Source organism: Silene latifolia, chromosome 2 (assembly GCF_048544455.1).
Source record: "Silene latifolia isolate original U9 population chromosome 2, ASM4854445v1, whole genome shotgun sequence".
In the NCBI taxonomy this organism is placed as follows: Eukaryota; Viridiplantae; Streptophyta; class Magnoliopsida; order Caryophyllales; family Caryophyllaceae; genus Silene; species Silene latifolia.
Genome location: NC_133527.1, coordinates 185,879,910 through 185,903,725, shown reverse-complemented (window position 1 = coordinate 185,903,725; position 23,816 = coordinate 185,879,910). Strand labels below are relative to the sequence as shown.

The following is a 23,816-nucleotide window of genomic DNA, read 5'->3' as shown; positions in this document are numbered from 1 at the left end:
CTCGGAATATTACGTACTCAGGATTTAATACAAAAGAATGTCGAAAAACTTCACTTGTAAGCATAAAATATTTCATACAGAACTCGGCAAACTGATCGTGTACTCAGGATTTATCGTAAAAAGCTCTATAAATCTACTTATAAGCTAATGTTATTATAAAAAGCTCAAAAATTTACAAGAAAGTAACTCAAAAATTTACAAGAAAGTAACTCTAAGCTCAAAAATTTACAAGAAAGCTCAGATCTTCGGTAGTCCAACCAATAAGTATAGGGCTAGTTCTGTCTACATCCCTTCTCGAATCGACGACGGTGTCCACAAAGTGTAGCTGCACATATAAATGAAGTTTAAAAGCTTAAATTTTTACTATAGATGGGGTTTGTACACAATTACCTATATGAGTTACTATGTAGATAAAATGAGCTAATAATCAAAGAAAATGAGCTAATACACAAAGAAAGTGAGCTATTATACACAAAAAAGTTAAACAGAGAAAAAATGAGCTAGTAACCAAAGAAAATGAGCTAATACACAAAGATGATGAGCTAATTTACACACAAAAAAAGTAAACAGAGAAAAATGAGCTAATAACCAAAGAAAATGAGCTAATAAACAAAGAAAGTGAGCTAATACACAAAGATACTGAGCTAATTTTCAAAAAAAAGTAGATATTTTCGAAATTGGGATGCATGTGCGACGGTCTTTGCTGAGACAATTGAAGGATTAAACGATGAGGGATTTTTGTGTTCTTTATTGTTTTGGAATCGTCAGACTCCGAATTTTGTGAATACAAATGATCGAGAAGTGGTCAAGGGTGATCGGATGTGGTACGAAAATGGTCAAGAACAGGCCCTGCTCGTAATACTTTGTTTTCACAAAAGAAGTCGAGCTATATACAAAACTACTCGAGCTGATGATAAAGAAAACGAGCTAAATTACAAAAAAAGTTGAAATTCTTCAAAAATAAAACAAATATTAATGATGACGGGCATGCATTCTGATGGTTACGTACTGCCCTCATTTCCTAAATAATTCTATTGATACTTTCGAAATTGGGATGCTTATGTGCGACGGTCTTTGCTGAGACAATTGAAGGAGCAAATGATGACGAATTTTTGTGTTCTTTAGTGTTTTGGAATCGTTGGATTCCCAATTTTGTGAATATAGTCAGAGAGGTGGTCAAGGGTGGTCGGATGTGGTACGAAAATGGTCAAGAACAGGTGCTGCTCGTAATACTGCTGCTCGTAATACTTTGTTTTCACAACACATGGAATGTTTTATGAGAATGTTTCTGTTTCGACTTGAGGGATTGTTTATCGTGTGATGAATTAAGTATGATGGGTGTTATTATGATTTATAATCTAATAAAAAAAACGGGCAAATGATCAAATAGTCTGGGAACTGAAATAATAAAATTAGGTTTCGAACAAAATCAAATCGTAAAAACGGAAAATATTGGAATTAAATAGGAAATAAATGCTCGGAAACGTCTTTCTTGTCGACAATTATATACTGAATTTCGATAATAGACCTAAATCACAAAATTAGGGTTATGATTGGTGTAGAAGTTTACCTCAAAGTAGTACTGTTCGATGCATTTTTTCATCTTGATACCGATGTAAATTGCTTCTGAGTCACCGAAACATTGTTCGATGCATTTTTTCTCCTCGATAATGTTGTCAATTGCTTCCCTTCAACCATTTTAGAATTGAAATTAGGGGAAAGAGAGGTTTGTTGTGAGTGTCGTTCAAGAGAGAATTAAAGAAAGAAGGGTTTGTTGTGAGCGTCGTTAAAGAGAGAATTACATGTTTAAAGATGTTTATATTATACAGGCCTGATGTACCATGCTTCCTGTACAACAGGATGTAGGATCTTATTTGTGCTTCAATTCAGTATGATATAAAATTGGACTAAACCAGACTAAAATTAAGACCAACTAAAATGAAATTAAGTAAACACAAAACAAATTCTTGGTTAAGATAGAAATATTCATTATAAACTTAATTAAAACGACCGGGTTAATTACGATATATAGGAGTTATACATACACAATGTCTTGTTTGAGACTCTTTTACCGTTTTACAATTAAAATCGATTAAGTATTATCACTTGCATAGATAAGATAAAAGAATACTCCGTATTATTTAGGGAGTTAGTTGTATCCGTCAACTAAATCTTATCTATATTAATACAAAAGACAATACTCAATCCTCAGCGCGTCAAGTCATTAATGCAGCCTTTTTTTTTTTTTTTTTTGAAATTCATGTTATGGTGGGACCCGTTAGTGTGCAATGTATTTATTTCTTCAGATTTCCGTCTTTTCAAACATGCGATAAATTCCGTCTTGCAACAAATTCTATGAAATAATATTATGAAAAAATACTATGAATTAATATTATGAAATAATTTTATACTTTCCGTGTAAATAAAATTAATAACATATACGCAGAATGAACTACAAATGGGAGTAAATGAAATTGAATTACATAATTTTTAAAACAAAATTAAATAATAATAAAATTACATAATACGAGAAGAAATTACATTTATACACGGGATAGAACATAAAACGCAAATGAATTGCATACATAATTTTTTTAAACTAAATGGTACAATAATTTTTGTTTAAAAAATAAATCTTGACGGAGTATTTACTTGGAGTATAAAATATTCATATATTTTGGTTAATATTATTGTATCATACAGCAACAACCTATCAACATAATTTTTTAAAACTAAACGGTAAAAATTTTTTTGTTTAAAAAATCAATCATGAGGGAGTATCTTACTTCTATTAAAACAAAAGCAAATAAACACTTGTGGTTAAACCACGTCACAAATACAAAGAGCAATTCAATTAGGAAAAAGCAGGGATTACACGATGTCATACACATCAACACTCACCCACGCAGTGGCGTATCTAGGATTTGAATATTGGGGGTGCGAAAAAAAATTATACGACAGAAGGTAAGGTACTTGTAGACTGTAGTAACAAAAGTTCGAGTTTAATGTATTTTTTAATGTTAATGCTTTCTTCACTACTACCTTCTTCACAAAAGATAAGTAGTTCACGGTTTTTATGGTAAGCCTTTGACTTTTCTATGAAATCGTGTGATCTATTTGAAAGAAAATTGGCGCAAATGAAACATGAGTACAATGTTGACGAGATGAAATATCATTATCCTATTATAATAAAAATAAAAATATATACAATTTCGAAAAAAGCAGAAATAAAAAGATATAAAATAACTAATGTCGACAAGAAAATTGGCGCAAATGAAAACATTTGAGTAGGTATAATTTTTGATAGAATCTAATTAGGTGTAATTAATTGCATTAATTAAGTTTGATGTGGTGCGTCTTTCATGATAAAATACAAAACAAACAAATAAAAGTGTCAATTGGCAGGTTCGAACCTGCACCAAATAGAACAAACCCTGCTACTTAACCGCTGCACCAACTATTTTATGCTGATAATATAGTACTCTAAATTTTATTTATCACGGATTAAGGGGGTGCAGGTGCATCCACCGCACCCCCCATGGATACGCCATTGCGACCCACGTTTTCTTCAAAAAAAACCACTTACCCACGTTAGTTTGTTTCTCTTTGGTTTGCATGGTTTCATATTTTTATGTTTTTATTGGATAATGATACGGTGTCATCGGGTGGCGCCCAATCTCGGCACCACCCTCACACATACACCCTTTATTATTGGAGTCCCCACTTATTCTATAGGATGTATCCATTATTTTATGGGTTCCCATTTATTGCATGTGAGAGGGTGACACCGAGATTGGGCGCCACCGGGTGACGCTAACTCATTTTCCTTATTATTAATACCAAACTTTAATAATAAGAAGAGTTTTTTTATTACTACTACCTTTGTATTACACGGTTTTGAGAACTACTACCAAAATAATTTTCGTTTAAAAACTATTACCTGTAAGTTTGATTTTTTTTAAAACACTACCAAATCTCATCTAAACCCAATAAAACACAATTTTAACCATTTATTTTTGAATTTGCATCTTAAGTTGTAAACTTTACCCCTTTAGCACTACTAGTACTACTGTTTGCCAATCATTTTGAGGCAAATTTACTTTAAATTAGCTTCATCTAATTCACCTATCTAACGTAATTAAGGTAAAAAAGTTGCTTAAACGTCATCAAATTAACTAGTTTAAGGTATAAAAATAACAACTTAGGATGGAAATTCAAAAATAAATGGCTAATATTGTGTTTTATTGAGTGATGGGGCATATTCTGCACCCGCTGACCGAGTCAACATATTGAGCAAGGTCAAAGACAAAAGACAGCAAATCAACGTATTAGACAAATGACCCTAACCGACGCAGCCTGTCGGCCTGTCACTTGGGTCTCGGCTAGGCAACTAGCCAGCCGGGAGGCACATCCGCGTACTCACATCCAAGTCCCCTCGGCATGGAGTGAACCAGGCCAGCCGGCCTGCCATGGGTCCCTCGGCCGAGGGTAGAACAGACTTTCCACCTGCTAGCCACTTGGCCACTTGACCACTACGTGACAAAAGGTGAAAGTCTATAAATACTCCTCAATCCTCATTGAGAAAACGATCCACAATTCATCCAAAAACTCACTATTAATCTGGTATAAACTCCCTTATCTCTCTACAATATACTTTGTCAAGTAACATACAACTTAATCTCTTTAAGTTTACTGACTTGAGCGTCGGAGTGAGTACGCTCGGTACCAAGCCAAGCCCTCAATTTGTTCATCTTAAACAGGAAAGAGCGAAAGGAAGAGACAAGCAAAAAGACGTCATTCACCAAGCTTACGTGGTAACAAATCCTGCTCCGGAATTACACCCGGAACATTGAGTTAGGATGAAATTTGGTAGTGTTTTTTAAAAAATTCAAACTTATTGGTAGTAGTTTTTAAGCGAAAATTATTTTGGTAGTAGTTCTTAAAACAAGGTAATACAAAAATAGTAGTTATCAAAAAACCCTTATTAAGAATAATAATTGTACCAAATAATAATAATAATAAGAGTAGTAAATAAGTTTTCAAAATTGAAATAAATGGACAGATTATAAAATAAGGTCTCACGGTGTGGTTCATTTTTGCAAAAAGGCTATTATTAAATGGGTTGTCTTTCACCAAATGGGACCATTTAACAATGTGATACCGTCTCACGCTACAATTACGCCATTTTTTGTACCATGTTTTATTAATTAGTAATAATGAGTAAGGGTGTAACCGAACCGATTTGAGCTCGAGATCGAGTGGGTTTGGAATCGACTTGGAAATTTGAGTTTGAACTCGGACTCGGCTCTGTATTTTTCAAGCCTAAAAAATTAAAGCTCAGATTAGGCTCGAGCTCCTTGGTTAAATCATTATTTTCTTCACTTTCCTTAACTTTTAAATTAAATTAATAATAAGTATATAATTATATACTAAGAAAAGTGCAATTATATAATACTTATCAAACGTAATAAAAAAAATATAATCATAAATGGTAGTAGTAAAAAATATAATCACAAATGTAAATTCCCAAAATTGAATAATAATAAAAAAAATAAAACAAGCTTAAATGTGATTCACTATGTTTTAACAAGTTTATTTACGAAGTTTTTAGTTAGGCTAACTAGGTGTGTACACCACGGGTTAAACAAATTAACATACTATGTTAAATTGTCAATGGATACACTTTTCTCTTATCCGCGAAACATTTTCTTGCGTATAAAGAAATAATTCAAATTTTGTTGAATAATAAATGTAAATAATTCTAATGTAGTGCACAAAAATTTTACATAATTTATTTGCTCACTTTATTGAGAATTTATTAATTACAATCTGTTGATTTTATATTTACTGAAACTTTGTTCAAAATTATTTTGGATAAAATTTTAGTCCAAAATATATTTATGAACAAAAATATCCAATATTATATGATAAAAATATTAAATATATAAATTTTTTGATGAATAATGCTTATATAGTCCCGTGCAATTTACACGGGATTAAAACTAGTAGTGTGTTATTTAATGTCTTTTTGCTAGACGGATACGTCAGTCCGACTAAAATGGCGCAACTGCCCAACTCTGGAATAAAATTGACAATCATTGAGCTCAATTCCAACTAACACTCTCTCTGTCACTCCCTTCACCATGGCCGCCATTAGTCAAGCCGTCAACTTCGCCGGAATCTCCACTGATCGCCGCCTTCACCGACCTTCTCTCCGTCGTTCCGCCGTAGTAATCAATCACTCAACGGCGGCGGCAGAGAAAAGACCGACGAATCACAAAATGGAAGCTGCGGCGGCGGTGGCGAAAGCGAAGAAGTTTCTAGAAGAAGAGGAAAATGAAAAATTGAGCTTGGAGGATTACTTCGAGCAAGCTGAATCGTTGATTAAATCGGACGGCGGAGATGGACCGCCTCGCTGGTTCTCACCCTTGGAGTGTGGGTCCCGCATATTTGATAACTCGCCTCTTCTTCTTTACTTGCCTGGTTAGTGTTTTCCCATAATACGTAAATACAATCCTCGTGTAAAACGGTTTTATTTATTTAGTTCGGAGACGTTACTAAAAAAGTTATACTCCATATCGGGCTAATTTATGTAAATGAAAGACGGTTTTATAATAGCGTGTTGTAACTTGTAAAATCGATTTATTGTCGATTTGGGCGTCTTAATGGAGAATAATTCACATGATTTTCTTTGTACGATTTCAGGTATTGACGGACTTGGACTTGGACTTATTTTGCAGCATCAAAAACTGGGGAAGTGAGTTTCATTTTCGCAATGATACAAGTTTGCTTAAAATCCTGGTCGTCTGAGCGGGTCAATTGACCCCCTCACACGACCAGGATCTTATGTGTGTCATCCATAGCAATTAAAAGGAACATGAATGCATTTTAGCCTTAGGCAAACTTCAGTATCTTGATTTCATATGCAAATTACCCAGCTTTGTTTTACCGGCTCTTGTAATGTCAGTATCTTGACTTTATATGCTGATATGTATATGTTAGAGTATAAACTCATCTTGGAATTCCAACCATTAGCTTAAGCTTTTGGTTTAGATGGTTTCTTGCAGTGCCCCCTCACCCCGGATGAGAATTTTGTAAATTTTAGGTAAATTTTTCCGAGCGCACCTTATATAATTACCCATTCATCCCCAAAAATTTTCGCCCCCTCAAGTTGAAATCCTAGCTCCACCACGGGTTTTTTGACATGGTATCAGAGCCAGCGTGATCAAAGGCCACGAGTTCAAATCCCACCACCCCTCAATTCTAAAATGGAATATTAGCACCAGGTAGGTAGCCTGTAGTTGCATCCACACTTCAAGCCCAAAGGATATTCGTGTGAAGGAGCGTGTTAGAGTATAAAACCGATCTTGGAACTCCAGCCATTTGCTTAAGCTTTTGGTTGAGATGATTTTTTGACATATAAACTGGAAATTCTGTCTTTTATTCAGTGAAATAGTTGGACGAAATGTTGCTTTTACGAAGTGGCTAATGATCCGGTTTTTTTATTTAAGGATTTTTGATGTATGGTGTTTGCACATACCTGTCAAGGACCGCACCCCATTCCAAGGTTCAGCTCTCTCTTTGCACATTGACAGATATAGTTGACAATTTACTTAGATACTGCTTTTAGAAGTCTTTGTTTTATTTATAGTTACGGCAGCGTTAAATAGGATATTTAAGGGAAGAGAAAGGGAGAGGGATGTAGGAGATGGAAGAGAGGGGGAACGGATTTTCTTCCAATTCTCATGGGATAAAATGATTTTGTTTTGCCATGTAGAAGAAAAAAATTGATCGTTTCATTTCTCTCCCTTCCAAATCCGCCAGTCAAATTTACTGTCCGTACTAGGGAAATTGTATGATTTATTTCCCCCACCCCCTCCACCCAAACCAGGCGTGCAGTCTAAATGCCCGATGGTTTGTTTGCAATACATGCCGTTAAAACGTGATATTCAATCTAAAAATTTTATTCTTTTCAGTATTATGTTGGTTTTTTCCCTTCTAGGGGGGTTAGTCTTGTCATATCCGTATAACCTGACTGGTTATTTCTTATATGTAGATTTGATACTGTTAGTTGAGCAAACTGTTAGGTCTGAGAATTGTCGTTTCCCTGGGAGACCGATATATCTTGTTGGAGAATCAATTGGAGGATGTCTTGCATTAGCTGTGGCAGCGCGAAATCCTAATATTGATCTTGTACTTATTTTGGCTAATCCTGGTGAGCTTTTTCATTTGTGTATTCTTGCTCAAAGAATTTAGGATCTCAATCGTATTTTATGAACACCTTGATAAATGTGGCTTGCTATAGCAACTTTATTAAAATTGAACCTACTTTTGGGAATTTGAGATAGTGCTAATCAGTTGTAATTAGACCTGTCAAACGGGTCGGGCGGGTCGGGTCCCGGGTCGGGTCAGAATACGGGTCGGGTCATACAGGTCACGGGTCGGGTTAGGGTCAGAATACGGGTCAAGAAATAATTTTTAACGCCTTTTTTAAACGATTTTTTTAATTTAAAAAATATATTTTTAAAAATTAAAATATGTTTAAAATTATTATTTTAGTCATATTCATCATATACAATAATTATATTGATATAATTATTAAAATAAAGTTTTTTTAATAATTATTTTATTATTAAATATTATAAAAGTTATATAAAATTGACTTTTTAGTTGAATTTTTAATTTTAAGTAATAAAAAAATAATTTTTTAACTATATTTTCAAATATAATATATAAATAATAATATTTTTAATAAAATTCATGATTTTCCTTTGACCCAACGGGTCGACCCGTTCGGATCGGGTCTCGATCCTAAAATAACGGGTCATTTCGGGTTCGGGTCAAACGGGTCGCGGGTAAAAAAAACCGGGTTTGTAACCCTAAGAAAACGGGTCGGGTCGGGTCGGGTTTTCGGGTCGGGTCGAGTTTTAACAGGTCTAGTTGTAATGTGGCAAAATAGGGGATGATTAAGTCTGGGATGTATTTGCGCTTCATCATTGATATTAATATGCTTACCTTTACCAAAAAAAAAGAGAGAGTGCTAATTGCATCAGTACTACATTCTTACGAAGTATCTGGAACACGGTTGCATGGTTCAGGGCTTTGTCCAGCCGATCCTCGAACCAAATCATCCATACTAGAATGGAGTTTATTAGCAAACTATATTGATAGAGTGCTTTACATCTGTACCCATTGGCGTCTTACGAATTAGAACACTGAACCATGCAACATAGATTTGTAAGCATGATGTTATATGCAGGCAATAATCAATGTCACTGAAATGAAATGGGAGGTAAAAACTTTTTTATTTGCCTCCTAGTTCTTTTTAAGAGGAGGAGTTTCTCTAGTAGAAAAATGCAGGCTATGTTTCTGGTCAGTAAAATTCCAGATACTATTGTTGTGTAAAACTGTAAAGAACCTCAATTTATGATTTATCGCTTCTACACTACACGAATGAATGATAGTCTCTCATTAATATCAGTCTTGCAGCAACCAGTTTTGCCAAGTCTCAGCTACAGTCTATATTACCTTTGCTCGAGTTCATCCCAAGCGAGCTGTCTCTCATCAGTATACCATATGCATTCAGCCTGATGACAGGTTTGACATTGTTTTTTAGACTCAATTACTAATACGTTCGTTGCAATACTTCTGCTGGCATGACTGACGAGTGGTCAAGAATGCTGTTTCTGTACTGTATGCTGTCGGGGCATGCTGGTAGAGTCTGATCCTTGTCATCCTCCTGAATAATGGATGTAGTTTACACTCTTTTTCATTACACGACTAAGACTAATAGTTGCTCTCTGTGATTTTCTTGTGCTCGCGCTGTGTGTAGGTGACCCTTTCAAAACAACATCCTCTGGTTTGGAGAAAGGGTTTCAACTGGAAAAACTTTACAAAGGTCTCTTCAAGCAGTCAATTCACTTTTCGGTAATAGTTGTTTGACTTCTTTTGAATGTTGAATATGCGCATACACATTTTTGCTTAGGTGTTTTGTAATGATCCTGTGGCACACGGTAGCAGTTCTAGTTTCTTTTCGCTACTGACATATTAGGTTAGCATACATGGTGAAATATAGGCTTTTTTCATGAAGTTCTTTTAGTCCTTCATTTTCTTTTGGGATGAGCAGAAGTCTTCCTGTCTAAGGAAGCAACTCATAATTGCTGTCAGAATTGTGTATTGTTGATTATTTTATAGTGGACGTTTATCTAAAATCTCTCACTCAGATACTTAAAATGAAATTCATGACGAAAGTAACAGGTTGTGGCTGATATTCTTCCCAGAGACACTCTTTTGTGGAAGCTGCGCATGATGAACTCAGCTGCTTCGTTTGTGAATTCTCGTATATATGCTGTCAAAGCCCAAATTTTAATTCTTGCGAGGTGCTAATTCTCCTCTCTTAGTCATAGTTTCAACTTCCAATCCATCCAGACTCTAATCAATTTTTCCGAAAATTTACCTTGAGAGAGAGCGTAGTTTTTTTTCCGCCATCAGTAAATACAAGAAGCTCCAATAAGTAATTGAAATCGTCTTGCGTCATCTAAAGAGAAAACCTTCCCCCCACCGTTATAATTTTTTTTTTAATGTTACGGTTCTGTGATGACATCTACTGTGGAGTGTGTATTACACTTATTTTCATTGTTAGGAGAAGGATCTTACACTAATTGAGCAGTTGAACTTGACTTTGCTCAAACTTCGCTTCCTAATTATTGCTTTGTATTTGAGCTTGTCTCAGTGGAAGAGATCCATTGCTGCCAAACCTGGAGGAAGCTGAAAGAATACGTGTAGCTTTACCAAAACAAGAGATACATTTGTTGAAGGACACTGCTTTCCTACCGAAGTGTGAGATCCGCAAATTCGATGAATCTGGGCATTTTATCTTCCTGGTATGCTGCAGCTTATCCTTTTCCTTTTTTTTTTTTTTTTTTTTTCTGGTTTGTGGCTTATGCTTTTGGAATTGTGTCGACATTCCTGTCAAAGCTTTTCACAAGTTTAAAGCTGAGAAATCATTGGTTTATATTATAATTTTTAGAATATACGGAAAACTCCAAATGCTCTTTAATTGCTTTGAGTGGATGTTCAAAGTTCAGATATACAGGGAACTCGGAATGCGATAATTTCTTCCTTTGTATATATATACGAGTATTTTTTTAGGTTGGTAGGAAAATAAGCTTGTGTGCTGTGTGCTTCTCTTGTATTTGACGGCAATTTGCTGCATTTTGTGGTCGTTTGGCAGCTTTAGTTTGTCATTTATTTATGAATTATGATAGTTGCTTCGTTTTGGTATTAATCCTGTGAGATCTGTGGTTCTTCGCAGAAAGATATGTTTCATTTTGTTTTACTGCAGTACACTTGATACACTTCCACAGTCTATATTTGATCCTATAACCGCAAATGTTAACCCCCTTTATGTTCTAAAATTAAACTTCTTCAAAATATTCCTTTTTGTGATCACATCATTAAGATACTACGTATTTGACATGAATCTTCTCTTTCTGTTCTTGGGTCTGAGTTTCTCAAATAGTTATAGACCTTGCTTTTCTAAATCTAATTCACAGGAAGACGGGATCGACTTAGTAGCTATCCTGAAGGGCACAAGCTTCTATCGCCGTGCTAAATTTCAAGACTATGTCTCTGACTATTTGCCTCCCACTGAAGCTGAATTTAAGAAAATATGCGAGCCATACAGGTAAACTATAGCTTTGTGCCGTATTTGTAGGAGAATCAATTGCAAGAAGACAGGGATGTAGTTGATTGGAACAGAGTTTTCAAAGTCAGATGATGAGTGACATTCTTGCTCCACCGCTCTTAATTTTTGCTATGCTGTGGAAGGTATTAACATATGTTAAACTTTATCTGATGTCAGATGGATTAGCACGGCTACTGGACCTGTAATGTTCTCTACCTTGGATGATGGGAAGATTGTGCGAAGCCTTGAAGGTATTCCAACTGAGGGGCCTGTTGTGCTTGTCGGTTATCACATGTTACTTGGCTTGGAGTTGTTTCCTCTGGTAATGAACTTTTTGACTGAGAGAGATGTCCTGTTACGGGGTCTAGCACATCCTATTATTTTTGTGAGGATGCTAGAAGAACAACTAGACATATCTATGTTCGACTCTTTTAGAGCTATGGGTGCAGTTCCGGTCTCCGCTAGCAACTTCTACAAGCTCCTAGCTGCAGGTTCTCATGTTCTATTATATCCAGGAGGAATGCGTGAAGCTTGTCATAAAAAGGTTCTGAATGCCTCTAAACTTACATTTTATGCTGTAGTTAGGACTGTTCCTCAGTTCTTTAATGCAAAATTTGAAGTGCATTTACTGATAGCTTTTTTTTTCGATAATCATTGTCAAACGTAACTAGAGGCTATTACTGTCACTAAAAGCTCTGGAGTCTAGAGTGTCAAAATGTAATACAGTCTTACTGTTACTGGCCTAATTTATATGAAAGGTCAAAATGATACTCTCTTAAAGGACTTTTAGTTGTAAGTTGGCAACATTTTCTCAGAGGGAGAGTAGTATGCATAAATCATTCTGAAATAGTAACTATTTGAAAACTTCGAGCAGTTCTGAATTACTCAAACTTGAGTAGTAATGGAATTATTTTTCAGGTAGCCACTTTGACTATTTTGTGAGATCAATTTATCATGCTATGTGTGTTGCCAAGTGTCAATTCTTAAAATATATGAGTGTGTTGCATGGCAAAATTCTGTGAAATTTCTTAGCATTGTAAAAGTAAAAACTGAAAATTTTCGAAGTCCTGCAGGGTGAGGAATATCAACTATTTTGGCCTGAAAGGTCCGAATTTGTGAGGATGGCTGCTAGATTTGGAGCAAAAATCATACCCTTTGGGGTCGTCGGTGAAGATGATATTGGTGAGGTCAGTTTGTGGTTTCCTGGGTCTATATGTTGCTAATATACATTTTTTTTTAATATGGTTTAGTTTATATCATGAAAATAAAATTTATCAAGGAAGGTTTTGGAGTATCTGGTCCTTTACACTCTATTGCATGAGAGATATTCACGGCAATTGGAAAGTTTGCGATTGATTAGTGATCACCCATTATAGCATTATACTTTGTTGTTCATATCTTCATGATCATTTGGCTGCAGAACATTCTCGTTCAAATTCTTATTCCTATGTTAGTAGACGTATGTTGTCATGCTAATGTATCATCTTAATAACTCTGTTGCTAGATTAGTTAATATGACACTAATTGGTTTTGGCGCATTTACAAATGTCATGCCATTTAAAGTTTACTCGTTTGAGTATCAGACCATGCTTATAGATGATACTTGTGACTTTTTTTTTTCTCCGCATATTACAGCTTTCTTAATCTTACAGATACATTTCTCTTTTTGTGTATTCCTTTTTTATCCTCATTATCTTACACTTATACCTCTCATTGACAGTTTTAAATGATGATTCATGTTAGCAACTCTTAATCATTTTGGGACTCCGGCAATAATATTGTTGTTGTGTTTGGGTGTAGATACTGACTTTAGTGGTGGAGGTGGTGGTGGTGGTTTTCTGGATGTAGGATGCTACTTTAGTTGTTCCTCCTTCCCAATTTTGTAAGACCAAAGTTATTTCTGTGTAATGTTTCACTATTAAAAACAAATGTTGTAAATTTCAGCTTGTTCTTGACTATGACGATCAAATGAAGATTCCTTACCTGAGGGACCTCATCGAGAAAGGGTCAGGTGTTGGTCAGCTGAGGTAAAGCCTTGCTTCTGAGGTGTTAAGCACTTACTTGCTTTCTGTGTTTAAATTTCCTTAAATGCACTCAAAGTTAGTTTGACTACTAGAAAGCGCACTAAACTGCCAATCTATATGTCCGATAACCAATCGTATGCTTTAATTATGACAGGACTGACGCAGAAGGTGAAGTTGCCAACCAGATTGGGTATCTTCCAGGAATTTTACCCAAATTTCCTGGCCGTTTCTATTATTATTTCGGGAAACCAATTGATACAGCAGGTATGACCCTACCGCACAAGTGTAGTACACTTTGACTGCTTTGTTGTCACCTAATGACCTAAACAAACGATCCCATACTTCTTCTAGTAGCAGGGATTGTTTACCGGCTATTCTTCCTCTTCTATCGCAGTTCTCCTAACTTGAGAACTCCGGACTCGTTCCATGTATTCAATAAGTTTATGTCAGCTTGCGTTTTTTTATATGCAGCAATCCTTTGTAGGAGGGATTTCTTTGTCATGCCCTAAGTGCGTTGATAATGCTTTTTCCTTTCAACAAAGTTCTAGAGAGGCTCACATGTTCATTGGAATGAAAATTAGGGAATCTAAACTTTAATTAGGGGAGTAGGGCAAATGCTTATCAATCTACTAGAGTCTAGACACCCACTTTTTGTTGATGATTCAAGCCGTGTTCCTTTTGATGTTGGAAGTGGCTACCCTCTAGAAAGAGATTCATTCTATCATTTTGTGGTGGCATTAGAAGCTAACAAAACAAGCACAATGATTTTATTAGGACAGTCAAGTGAAGGACAGTCGATATGTTGAATTATGACCAAGTCTATGTTGAATGGATCATGGGGATTAGTCTTGTGTATTGTCAAATTTGTCATTCCTCTTGACTCTTGAGCTTAAGGAGTTGAATAGGGAAGTTGCTCTAGTTTGTACGAAGGACGTTCAGTAGATCTCTTAAAGAATTCTTATCTTGGTTTGGTTTAGTTTCAAATCTTAATTAGTCAAATTTTTTGGATGCTGGATGGACTATTCATTTGTTCATCACTTCATCATACTTTATTCCTCCAATTGCAATCCGGTCGGTTTAGCATGAGATGCCATCATCAACGCCACGGGGTTTCAAATTAGACTTCCTACTCCCTAAAGGAGGTCATCTAACTCTTTATAGAGCACTTTTCCGGGGTACTGATGTCTTTTGTGTATACTCTATGCCTCTACTAATCTACTATCCCTAATCCCACAAACCGATCATTCACACTTGTGTATGAGGTTCAGCAACAAATATTCAGAAATGTGGGGGTCTGGTGCAGGAATGAAGGAAGAGCTAAAAAAGAGAGACAAAGCTGATCAAGTTTACTTGGAGATAAAGTCGGAGGTGGAGCGTTGCATTTCATTTCTCAAGGAAAACAGAGAAAGGGACCCTTTTAGAAGCCTTGCTTCTAGAACATTGTATAGTGCCATCAGCGGCTGGTCAGCTGAGGTTCCCACTTTCGAAATCTAGCTAGAACATTGTGTAGTGCCACCAACGGTTGGTCAGCTGAGGTTCCCACCTCCGAAATCTAGCTTAAGTTGAGAAGAATGAAGATCCAAGGTTGTTTACCTAGTAGAATGGTTTCGATTACTCCCTGGAATAGATTCAAAATAATGTGGTTGCTGATTAGTTTCAGGAATAGGTTATTTAGTGGGTGTACATTGCACCCCCCATTGTTCGGGACAAAATAAACATTTGCAGGAAATGAAAAGATTATCGTCATGCAGTTGATGCTGTGGTGTGCATTAGTTTCAATTTATTTTTGGTCACAATTTCGAAAACTCTTCCCTGTATAAGTTTTTTTTTTTTTTTTTTTTTTTTTTTTTTTTTTTTGTAAACAATACAGAGTAAGCTACTCGACTAGGTAGCACCAGACACTTAACAACTAAATCTAGCACTACAAAGCCATACATCGAGAATACATAACATTTATATAAAAGAAAAGATGCAATATTAAGATACGCAAGATAAACGATGGTAGAATGGCAAGAGACGACATCTTGATCACGAAAGCTGGTATCATCATCATTAACACAGAAGACCTCCAAATACCGTTGATACATACAGACGCCGGATTGACAATAACAAGGTGTACTTATATTAGGCCGTATTAGGCCTTACATTTACAAAGCCCATATGTTTTAGGGTTTGCTAGGGTATTACGTATTCCCGTCTTCAATATTATGTATTTAAGTACTTCGTTTATTGAATGAGAAACACAACACAAAACAATTCTATCACATTCTATATCTTGACATGGTATCAGGTTCTCGGTTTTCGTTCCAAACCTAAACACGCTTCCGCCCCATCTTCTATAATCTTCTGATTTCGTCGCTCTCCTTATCAATGACGAAATCAGACGGTGCAAATTCTGGCACCTCCATTGATATCATGTCTCCCTTCTACCTCGGTAGCCATGATATCGCTAGCCTCGTTCTTACGGATATAAAACTCGGTCCCGATAATTATGAGGAATGGAGTCGGTCTATGAAGATGTCGCTTAAGTCGAGACGCAAATTCGGCTTTTGTGACGGCTCTGTTGCTAAGCCGACTGATTCTACCCTCCTTGGACAATGGGAAGTCATCCATTGCACCGTTGTCCAATGGATTATGCGCACCATCGATCCTTCTATTAAAAGTAGTATTTCCTACTTTGAAGATGCTCGTCTACTATGGGACGATTTGGCTGAAAGATTTTCCATTGTGGATGGCTCGAAGATTCATGCTCTGAAATCCGACCTCCATGATTGTAGACAGGAGAAAGGTATGTCTGTGACATCTTATTTTGGTAATTTAAAAGCCCTTTGGGATGCCCTCGCCAATCACGAACCACCGTTTGCTTGTTCTTGTGGTCGGTGTACTTGTGGTATCACGAAAAATGCTCTTGCTCGACAAGACTCAGAACGTCTTCATAAATTTCTCATGGGTCTTGACCGGTCTGTTTATGGCAACCTTCGCTCCCAATTACTGTCCCTTGAAACCCTGCCAACTCTCAATCGCGCCTTTCAGTTAACTATCCAAGAGGAGCGATTGCAGGGTGGGACTGTGACCCTCGCAGAACCGGCTGACATGGCCGCATTCGCTGTCCGTCATGGGTCCCAAAATACTCCTGCTCCTACTACCGATTGGAGAGCTCTCCGGGACCTTGAGCGACGGGAACGTCGAAAGCTCACCTGCACACATTGCACTGGTGTTGGGCACGAGTCTGCTTCTTGCTTCATACGGACACAGAAATTCCCCGAATGGTGGGGAGACCGTCCTCGTACTGTTGAAGAAATGCGTGCGAAAAGAACGTAGAAAGAAAAGATGAGAGGCAAGACGATGTCCGCCCTCGACGAAGAAAAATATCCTATACCTTAGAGATCGCATCCATTGAACGTAGGACAGACGGACCGAGAAATTCAACATGCAATGTGAAACACGAGCCCCCAGAGAGAGAAGCACCTCACCACCAACACCGTAAAAAGGACTTGACTTACCACTAAAGAGACGACCAAGGCTCCTATAGGAGGAGGTTATTAGGAGAAAAAAACAAAACATGAAAATTAAAGGAAACGCCATTCAAAAGACGAGAAGACCACCCCCTCCGACCCCGACCAACACCGCCATCGAAGATCCAAAAACCACTCTACCCAACACCCCTCCAACCAGAAAAATAAGGACCCCAGCACACAGAACCTCACTCTAAAAGACTCAACAAACACAACCGCGGAAAGCAGCGACAGATCAGCAAGCACCACGAAACCAAAAAAGAACACCTATTTCACCAAACGACTCCTCCCAGGACCACCGCCTCACATGCAAAAACCAACCTTTAACGACATAAAATACACACAAGAGAAAAATGGACCGATAAGGTGGGGGAAATGGGGGGATCACCTTTCGGTACCAAACAGACCCAATGAGCTATGCTCATAGACCAACAAAACAAGGACAAAGGACCGAAAGGTGGGGGAAATGGGGGGATCACCACTCGGTCCAAGCCGACCCACAAACACAAAACGAAACAGCCAACACACAGCTGTCACAAAACAGACCGGACCAAAGACGTCGGACCTACCGACAGAAAAACAAAACGACCGGTCAAACCCAGAACAAGGGCACAACGAGAAACACCGGAAGTCGAACTCGATAAAACAATAAGATTCCGATTCTCAACCAGAAACAAAAGACAAACCAGGGGTGGGGGAAATGGGGGGATCACCCCTGGTTGCATGCAAGGTAATAGGTGACAGGACAAGGAGTCAGAAGGGCAGGAACCCCAAGGAAGCAGCGACAACAACTGATCAGCTCGACAGCCCGCAGAGATAGACCTGAGAAACGCCTTGAAACTCGGGTTTCCACCAATCGTTGTGGATGTTGTAACAAAGGGAGGAGCGAATCAGGCCACCGGGGATCGCAATAACGAGGAGAGGTGTTTAATATTGACATTGTATAACTTACTCTATTTTTTTATAATGTGCTCTCTCCGTTCAATTCTATTTTTATACTCCGTATAATATAACTCTCTCCGTTCAATTCTAAAAGAACTTCTGCAATCCCCCTATATCCAGATTTTTGAGTCTGATACTTTGAGAGCTGAAATAGCTCAAACCGAACTACAATAAATACCAGGAGTATCAGCATAATGATATACCACTAGAGTGAAATGTACTTGATTTTATTCATTGTTAAAAAGGTCAGTAATCTGTACAGCAATTAGTTTATGTTCATAAAAGATTCCAAGATGGAACCATACACAAGTTAACTGTACAATTATGTACACTAAGAATGAGATGCTTCTTTTCTTCAAGAAATTTCAATTACGAGTCGCCAATGTTGAAATACTTGGGATCTGCTGGGAAATGGTATTCCACATTCAACTGCAACAAATCAAAAATAATTTAGCCAACAATGATTAGCGCAAGGTTTTGAGATAATGTCATATCCGGAGCACCATATTACTACAACATTACTCTAGTTCCGTTTAAAAAGAAAAGTTGGAGCCTCAAAAGCTTCCATCTTATGGCGAAGTAACAGAGGGTCGGCCGCATATGTCTTCATATGTCATTCATAATCCATGACTCATGAGTGACTAAAATTGACAGCTTAAGGTCATTAGACAAATGCTGTCGAGAGATGTTTGGTCTATAGCGTAAATTCTGTGGTAACAGGGCTTTCATGGCAAAAACGATTAATTCTCTTGCAAACAAAGCCATGACACAAGTCCAGATATGCAGACAATCCAACAAATCAATAAATATATATTCTATACAAACCCTACACATCGACCTTGAAAGAAAAGGGGTACATGTCGACTCAGATAGCGTAAGAATGCCTAGTTCGTGCAATAAATTCGTGCAATAAAAAGTTTTAAACCACCGACTAATTAAAAGTAAGATTGTAAGGTTTAAACATGGGTTCCATTCAATTTCTGAGCCAACTCACACAAGTCAAGACACTTTGAGAATCAATGGCTTGGGAATAAATGAATGCATGTGCTCTACCCCCTCTCCTTTTGTAGCATACAGAAAAGACAGTATATGCACAAATTTCACTTGTGTACAAAGTAATCTTCTAAAGGTATTAGATGATAAATCATACCTTGCCTTCATCGGAATCTGAATGCCTTTGAGGGAAGACGACTCTCAAATCATTGTATAGGTAAAATTTCCGGTCTTGTTCAACACCAGTGTAAGTGTTTGTTGGGCAGCTCAGAGTGTCAGATTTGCACCTCTTAACAGGTTTAGAACCTTTTCGTGGTGGAGGGCACAAGAAACGAAGGTGAAGAGCATAACGCAGTGCCCCACTACTCTGTTTAATGTTGCATGAACTAGGCGAGGCACATTTAGACTGGCAGAAATTAAGGTCACAAGTGCCTTCACATTTGCTTGCATTACTACCATTCACAGACAGAAAGTTTCCAAGAGAACCTTCAGATGTATTGTAGTGACCACTTTTAACTGACATAGTCCTTCCTGTACTACTGCCAGCATTTTTGTTCTCTTCAGACATCCCTATTGATGGCATGCCGGGTAAACCTGAATTACTGCTATTTATGGTTGCTGTATGTTTTTCTTCCTCATTACGCACTTTACTACCCAGCTCAGGCTCAGTAGACGATTTAACAGGTGCGAGACTGGTCTTTTGGCGCAAGAATGTCTGGTTCAATTTAAAAGGTAAAAAAAGCAGAGATAAATATGTCGAACAAAGATGACGACAAATTAGCTACTCCTATCTAATTTCCATTGAACCTAAAAACCATCGTGACAATCATTCATCTTCAACAAAACGATATATTTTATCTGTTACATATATGAGTATTTTATAACTCCAGTTGTGACAATTTTATGAGTAAATTAATTTCGATCAGTAAATTAATTTGGATTACAACCATTTACGGTCACTGGATACCAACATAATGGGCGCACGGATCAAGAGTCAGGAATCGCTGAACACAGGCCCAAACAACTACGCGACCAAGTAAACATACAAATATGTCAAGTGTGGACAATGGGCAAACAAATGCAAAACAGGTAATGCGCTCGTGGGTATTTTGACTGCCCCGGTGCCTCTTCCAAAGTGAATGTGAGTGCTAACAGATGTTGTAGCACCTCGTGCTTTAACAAATACTTCGTATCAAAAACTAAAACTAAAATGTACCTTAGTCCCTGCAGGCATGTCACTCAAATCATAGTTGCAGAGGAAGTTATGTATAGGTGTCTTTTCTGGGTTGCTGAGGACCTGCAGAACAAGATAATATTTAGAATGGCCATATAACTATGAACCGAACTCTAATACAAGAATAATCTATTCATGTAACTCGGTTAGCCAATACCACAAAATGGCCAAATATACAAGATTGACAGACCAAATGCCCAACCCATAACTTGAAAGGAATAGAATACCAGCTGTATACGTCCTTTCACAGGAATGCGCAGACGACTCTTGACAAATTGTGAATCGTCACTGCCAACGCTTTTCCTGAACATCTTTCCACCACCCTCTTTCAAAGTAGACTTGCCACCAAGATCTATGGATGCATAGTAGAGTAAATAGCTATCTCCATCCACACTAGTTACAGAATATGGAAGCTTCTGTGACTTTGGTGAGAAGTTTCCCCCAGTTACACTTAAAACAGCGAGGAAACCATCGATTTTCTAACCACAACAAAACATACAGCTAGCATCAGATAAGGCTATTATGTATCTTAAAAGCGATAGCAAAAACTTTTCTTTCCAAGACTCTGCATGTTTAATCTCATGTCTGGCTCCCTGATAGGTGTACGAAGGGGAAGGGGAAGGGAGAGAGAGCCAGAATCCTCCACACATCACCCCTTGGGCCTTGGGGTAGGAGTTAAATTATGGTAGAGTACAAATCCAATTAACTTCAATGAAACTGGAAAGACCCCAGAACAGAGAACTACCTGGAGGTGAAAGTATGAATACCTGATGAGCAGAACCAGAAGAGATTCTACCGGACAAAAGAGACTCCTCAAATGAGCCAATCAAAGATCTCCTGACAGGGAGCCCACTCAAAGATCTGATGGACCTCGTGCTATGAGGACTTGGAAGCAAATCATTACCTGTGGGCCAACTAAACCCACCGGCAGAATCTAAGGATGATGGCCGAAAGTCTTCCCTTGATCTCCGGTGGACATTGGTCTCCTCTTCTTCAGAAGGGAAGGCTAACCCAGTAATACGTCCACCAAGTGACAATCCAACACTATTTGTGGGAAGATAGTCACTTTCTGGTCTTTTCATCCCTCCACAAGATTCTCGACCAAGTGGAGATGACGGAAGAGAAGTGAATGTTAATCTCTCCCGGCATCCGAAGTTCCCTACAACATTGCTGTCCACTTTACTCAACTTTTCTAGGTGACTAAATCCTGGAGGTGAAAAATAAAATTCAGATGATTCGTGGTCTGCTGGCAAAGGGCCATCAACCAAAAAACATGGGGCCTTTCTACCAGCTCCATAAGATGCATTCACCAACTCTCTGTTGTAAGAAAACGATGATGCTGGAGTGCTTAATTGGTCCTTCCCACAGACATTTAGTTTTTTAGGCTCTTGTGCCTCCACACTACTTGTTTTACCAGTTGTGAGAGGGGAAAGGATTTCATATCCCATGTTCAAAGCACCACTTGCAATGTAGCCAGGAAAAACCATTTTGTTCAATGGCGATAACATTCGTGATCGAATTGTGGATCCTGATGTCACAATCTTATCTGCAACATCAATAACGTCGCTAGAAGAATCACCTTTGCTTATCATTGACCCAGAGATTGCAGTTTCATTCGCTTGAAATCCTACTATCCGAGAAACTGGCTTAACATCCACGCTCAGCTTAGAACTCCAACAATCTTTTGCGCCAATTTTCATTCTGGGCACATAGGGCACAATATCCTTGTTTGTGCTAGACTTTAGAGAGTCGCTAGAAGTGCCGGCATGATTCACAGAATTACTTGGGAACACCCCCCTCGAAGATATTGACAAACCCTTGCTACGTGGACTTAAGAAAATTTCACATGATCCATCCAAATCACACGTGCTTACACTAACACAGCGGGAGGGATTTTGGTTATACTGGCTCTGTGGGGCCAGACATTCATCATTAGAGATTACCTGTGGCAAACCCATTGCCAAGTTTCCTAATCTAAAACAATTATCTAAAATTTTTGAAAAAAATGAACGCCTAGCTATTTGTTTACCTTCTTTTTGATTAAATTCTCTACCAATACAATCGTCCCTTATTTTTTTGATTAAATGCTCTACCAGTCTACCAATACAATCGTCTCATTCTTTGCCATATAAACTTGGTCTTCAAATCCTCAAACGCCTGATCCTATACTCCTATCATCAGAATAATAACACTACAGCTAGGTTTCAATAAGAGAATCAGGCCACTAAACACAGCTTTGCAAAACAACAAACAACGAAACCTACATATCCACCATTCCACTCATCACATTTTCCCTTCAACCACACTAATTGCCTTATCATTACCTAAAACCCCAATAGCTGTAATCTCACAGCAACTTGAAACACAAATTATTTGCCTAACTTTAACTTCAACCCAAGTCATGATCACTTGACCCTGCACATACACATAATACCATTACTCCACGCATCGATTTCACACTACATTTACCAAAATTTCAAGCAGAATACTAGCATAAATCATCAAAAATACCGGAAAAAATCAATCGGATTATCACTATGGAGCACGTCAGCATGATCAATGCTTATTCAATCAAATTTACATTGACGAGTACTGATAAACTCTTACGCTACTTAATCAAATTAATGTTGATACAATCAACATATGAAATCAATCAATCAAATTATCACTGTGGAGCACGTCAGCAAGATCAATGCTTACTCCCTCAATCAAATTTACATTGACGAGTATTGATCAACTCTTACGCTACTTAATCAAATTAATGCTTATACAATCAACTTAAGAAATCGCGATCAAAATCAATCAATCGATCGATAATGATTGCATCAACAAGCAATCAATCAATTAATCACTTCAGCTCAAAACAATCACCATTAACAACCATCAAACAATCAAAAAACAGCAAAAAATCAACTCTAAACTTAAAACATAATGAATTAAACTACCTTAAGTTACAATCAATTGAACGAACAAAACGAAATCACGAACAACACTGCAAAACCTGCATAACATTAAACAAATTCATAAGATTACAAACAACATATTGCATAAATATATTAAACAAATTCAAATATCGTTACTTCCGCCGCAAACCTATAGCAACAATATCGCCGTATCGCCCAAAAAATATATTTAAAAAAAAAAAAAAAAAAAAAAAAAAAAAAAAAAAAAACTACGTACAATTATGAAATGTTGAACAAATTGATGAAGAATTAATTGATTGAATGAATTTGAATGTAATCGATGAAATGAAGTTATGAGAAGAAATAAAAGAAGGAGAAAAATAATTAAAATAAAATAAGACGGCGTCGTTTGAATATGGGAGGAAGATGGATGAAGATGATGATGATGAGGAGGAGGAAGAGTAAAATAGAAGGCTATGGTTGGAGTCTATGAGACATAACCACGAGTCCACCGCTTTT

At 37.4% G+C, this 23,816-nt stretch overlaps 3 protein-coding genes across 6 annotated transcripts; 2 read left to right on the top strand and 1 right to left on the bottom strand.

Moving 5' to 3' along the window:
- Positions 1-6,022: 6,022 nt before the first annotated feature.
- Positions 6,023-15,492, top strand: LOC141643767 (phytyl ester synthase 2, chloroplastic-like). 2 transcript variants are annotated; one of them, XM_074453065.1, is made up of 14 exons: positions 6,023-6,483; positions 6,706-6,757; positions 7,512-7,567; positions 8,057-8,215; positions 9,490-9,597; positions 9,833-9,927; positions 10,258-10,379; positions 10,733-10,883; positions 11,556-11,686; positions 11,864-12,230; positions 12,760-12,873; positions 13,631-13,713; positions 13,865-13,974; positions 15,014-15,492. In XM_074453065.1, the coding sequence occupies exons 1-14, from the start codon at positions 6,144-6,146 to the stop codon at positions 15,202-15,204; spliced, it is 2,079 nt and encodes a 692-aa protein (XP_074309166.1). In that variant the 5' UTR covers positions 6,023-6,143; the 3' UTR covers positions 15,205-15,492. The 2 variants fall into 2 exon arrangements, with proteins under 2 accessions (XP_074309166.1, XP_074309167.1); XM_074453066.1 differs by lacking the exon at positions 7,512-7,567 and having other exon boundaries at positions 6,052-6,483.
- Positions 15,493-16,080: 588 nt separating this feature from the next.
- Positions 16,081-17,031, top strand: LOC141641790 (uncharacterized). The gene has a single exon (XM_074450438.1). The coding sequence runs from the start codon at positions 16,081-16,083 to the stop codon at positions 17,029-17,031; it is 951 nt and encodes a 316-aa protein (XP_074306539.1).
- Positions 17,032-18,373: 1,342 nt separating this feature from the next.
- LOC141643766 (uncharacterized) lies at positions 18,374-23,816 on the bottom strand. 3 transcript variants are annotated; one of them, XM_074453062.1, is made up of 7 exons: positions 23,575-23,816; positions 23,340-23,395; positions 21,162-22,809; positions 20,622-20,873; positions 20,377-20,457; positions 19,318-19,875; positions 18,374-18,596 (listed from the first exon to the last, which is right to left on the bottom strand). In XM_074453062.1, exons 3-7 carry the CDS (start codon positions 22,350-22,352, stop codon positions 18,537-18,539), a joined length of 2,142 nt encoding a protein of 713 aa, XP_074309163.1. In that variant the 5' UTR covers positions 22,353-22,809; positions 23,340-23,395; positions 23,575-23,816; the 3' UTR covers positions 18,374-18,536. The 3 variants fall into 3 exon arrangements, with proteins under 3 accessions (XP_074309163.1, XP_074309164.1, XP_074309165.1); XM_074453063.1 differs by lacking the exon at positions 23,575-23,816 and adding an exon at positions 23,488-23,544; XM_074453064.1 differs by lacking the exon at positions 20,622-20,873 and having other exon boundaries at positions 23,575-23,810.

Excerpts from the sequence above, each read along its gene's own strand:
- LOC141643767 (XM_074453065.1), top strand. The coding sequence starts at position 6,144 with ATGGCCGCCATTAGTCAAGCCGTCAACTTCGCCGGAATCTCCACTGAT. Across the intron at positions 9,598-9,832 it reads TGCATTCAGCCTGATGACAG|GTGACCCTTTCAAAACAACA; the intron begins GTTTGACATTGT and ends CGCTGTGTGTAG. Across the intron at positions 10,884-11,555 it reads CTGGGCATTTTATCTTCCTG|GAAGACGGGATCGACTTAGT; the intron begins GTATGCTGCAGC and ends TCTAATTCACAG.
- LOC141641790 (XM_074450438.1), top strand. The coding sequence starts at position 16,081 with ATGACGAAATCAGACGGTGCAAATTCTGGCACCTCCATTGATATCATG.
- LOC141643766 (XM_074453062.1), bottom strand. The coding sequence starts at position 22,352 with ATGGGTTTGCCACAGGTAATCTCTAATGATGAATGTCTGGCCCCACAG. Across the intron at positions 20,874-21,161 it reads CTTCTGGTTCTGCTCATCAG|AAAATCGATGGTTTCCTCGC; the intron begins GTATTCATACTT and ends TGTTGTGGTTAG. Across the intron at positions 20,458-20,621 it reads TGAAAGGACGTATACAGCTG|GTCCTCAGCAACCCAGAAAA; the intron begins GTATTCTATTCC and ends CTTGTTCTGCAG.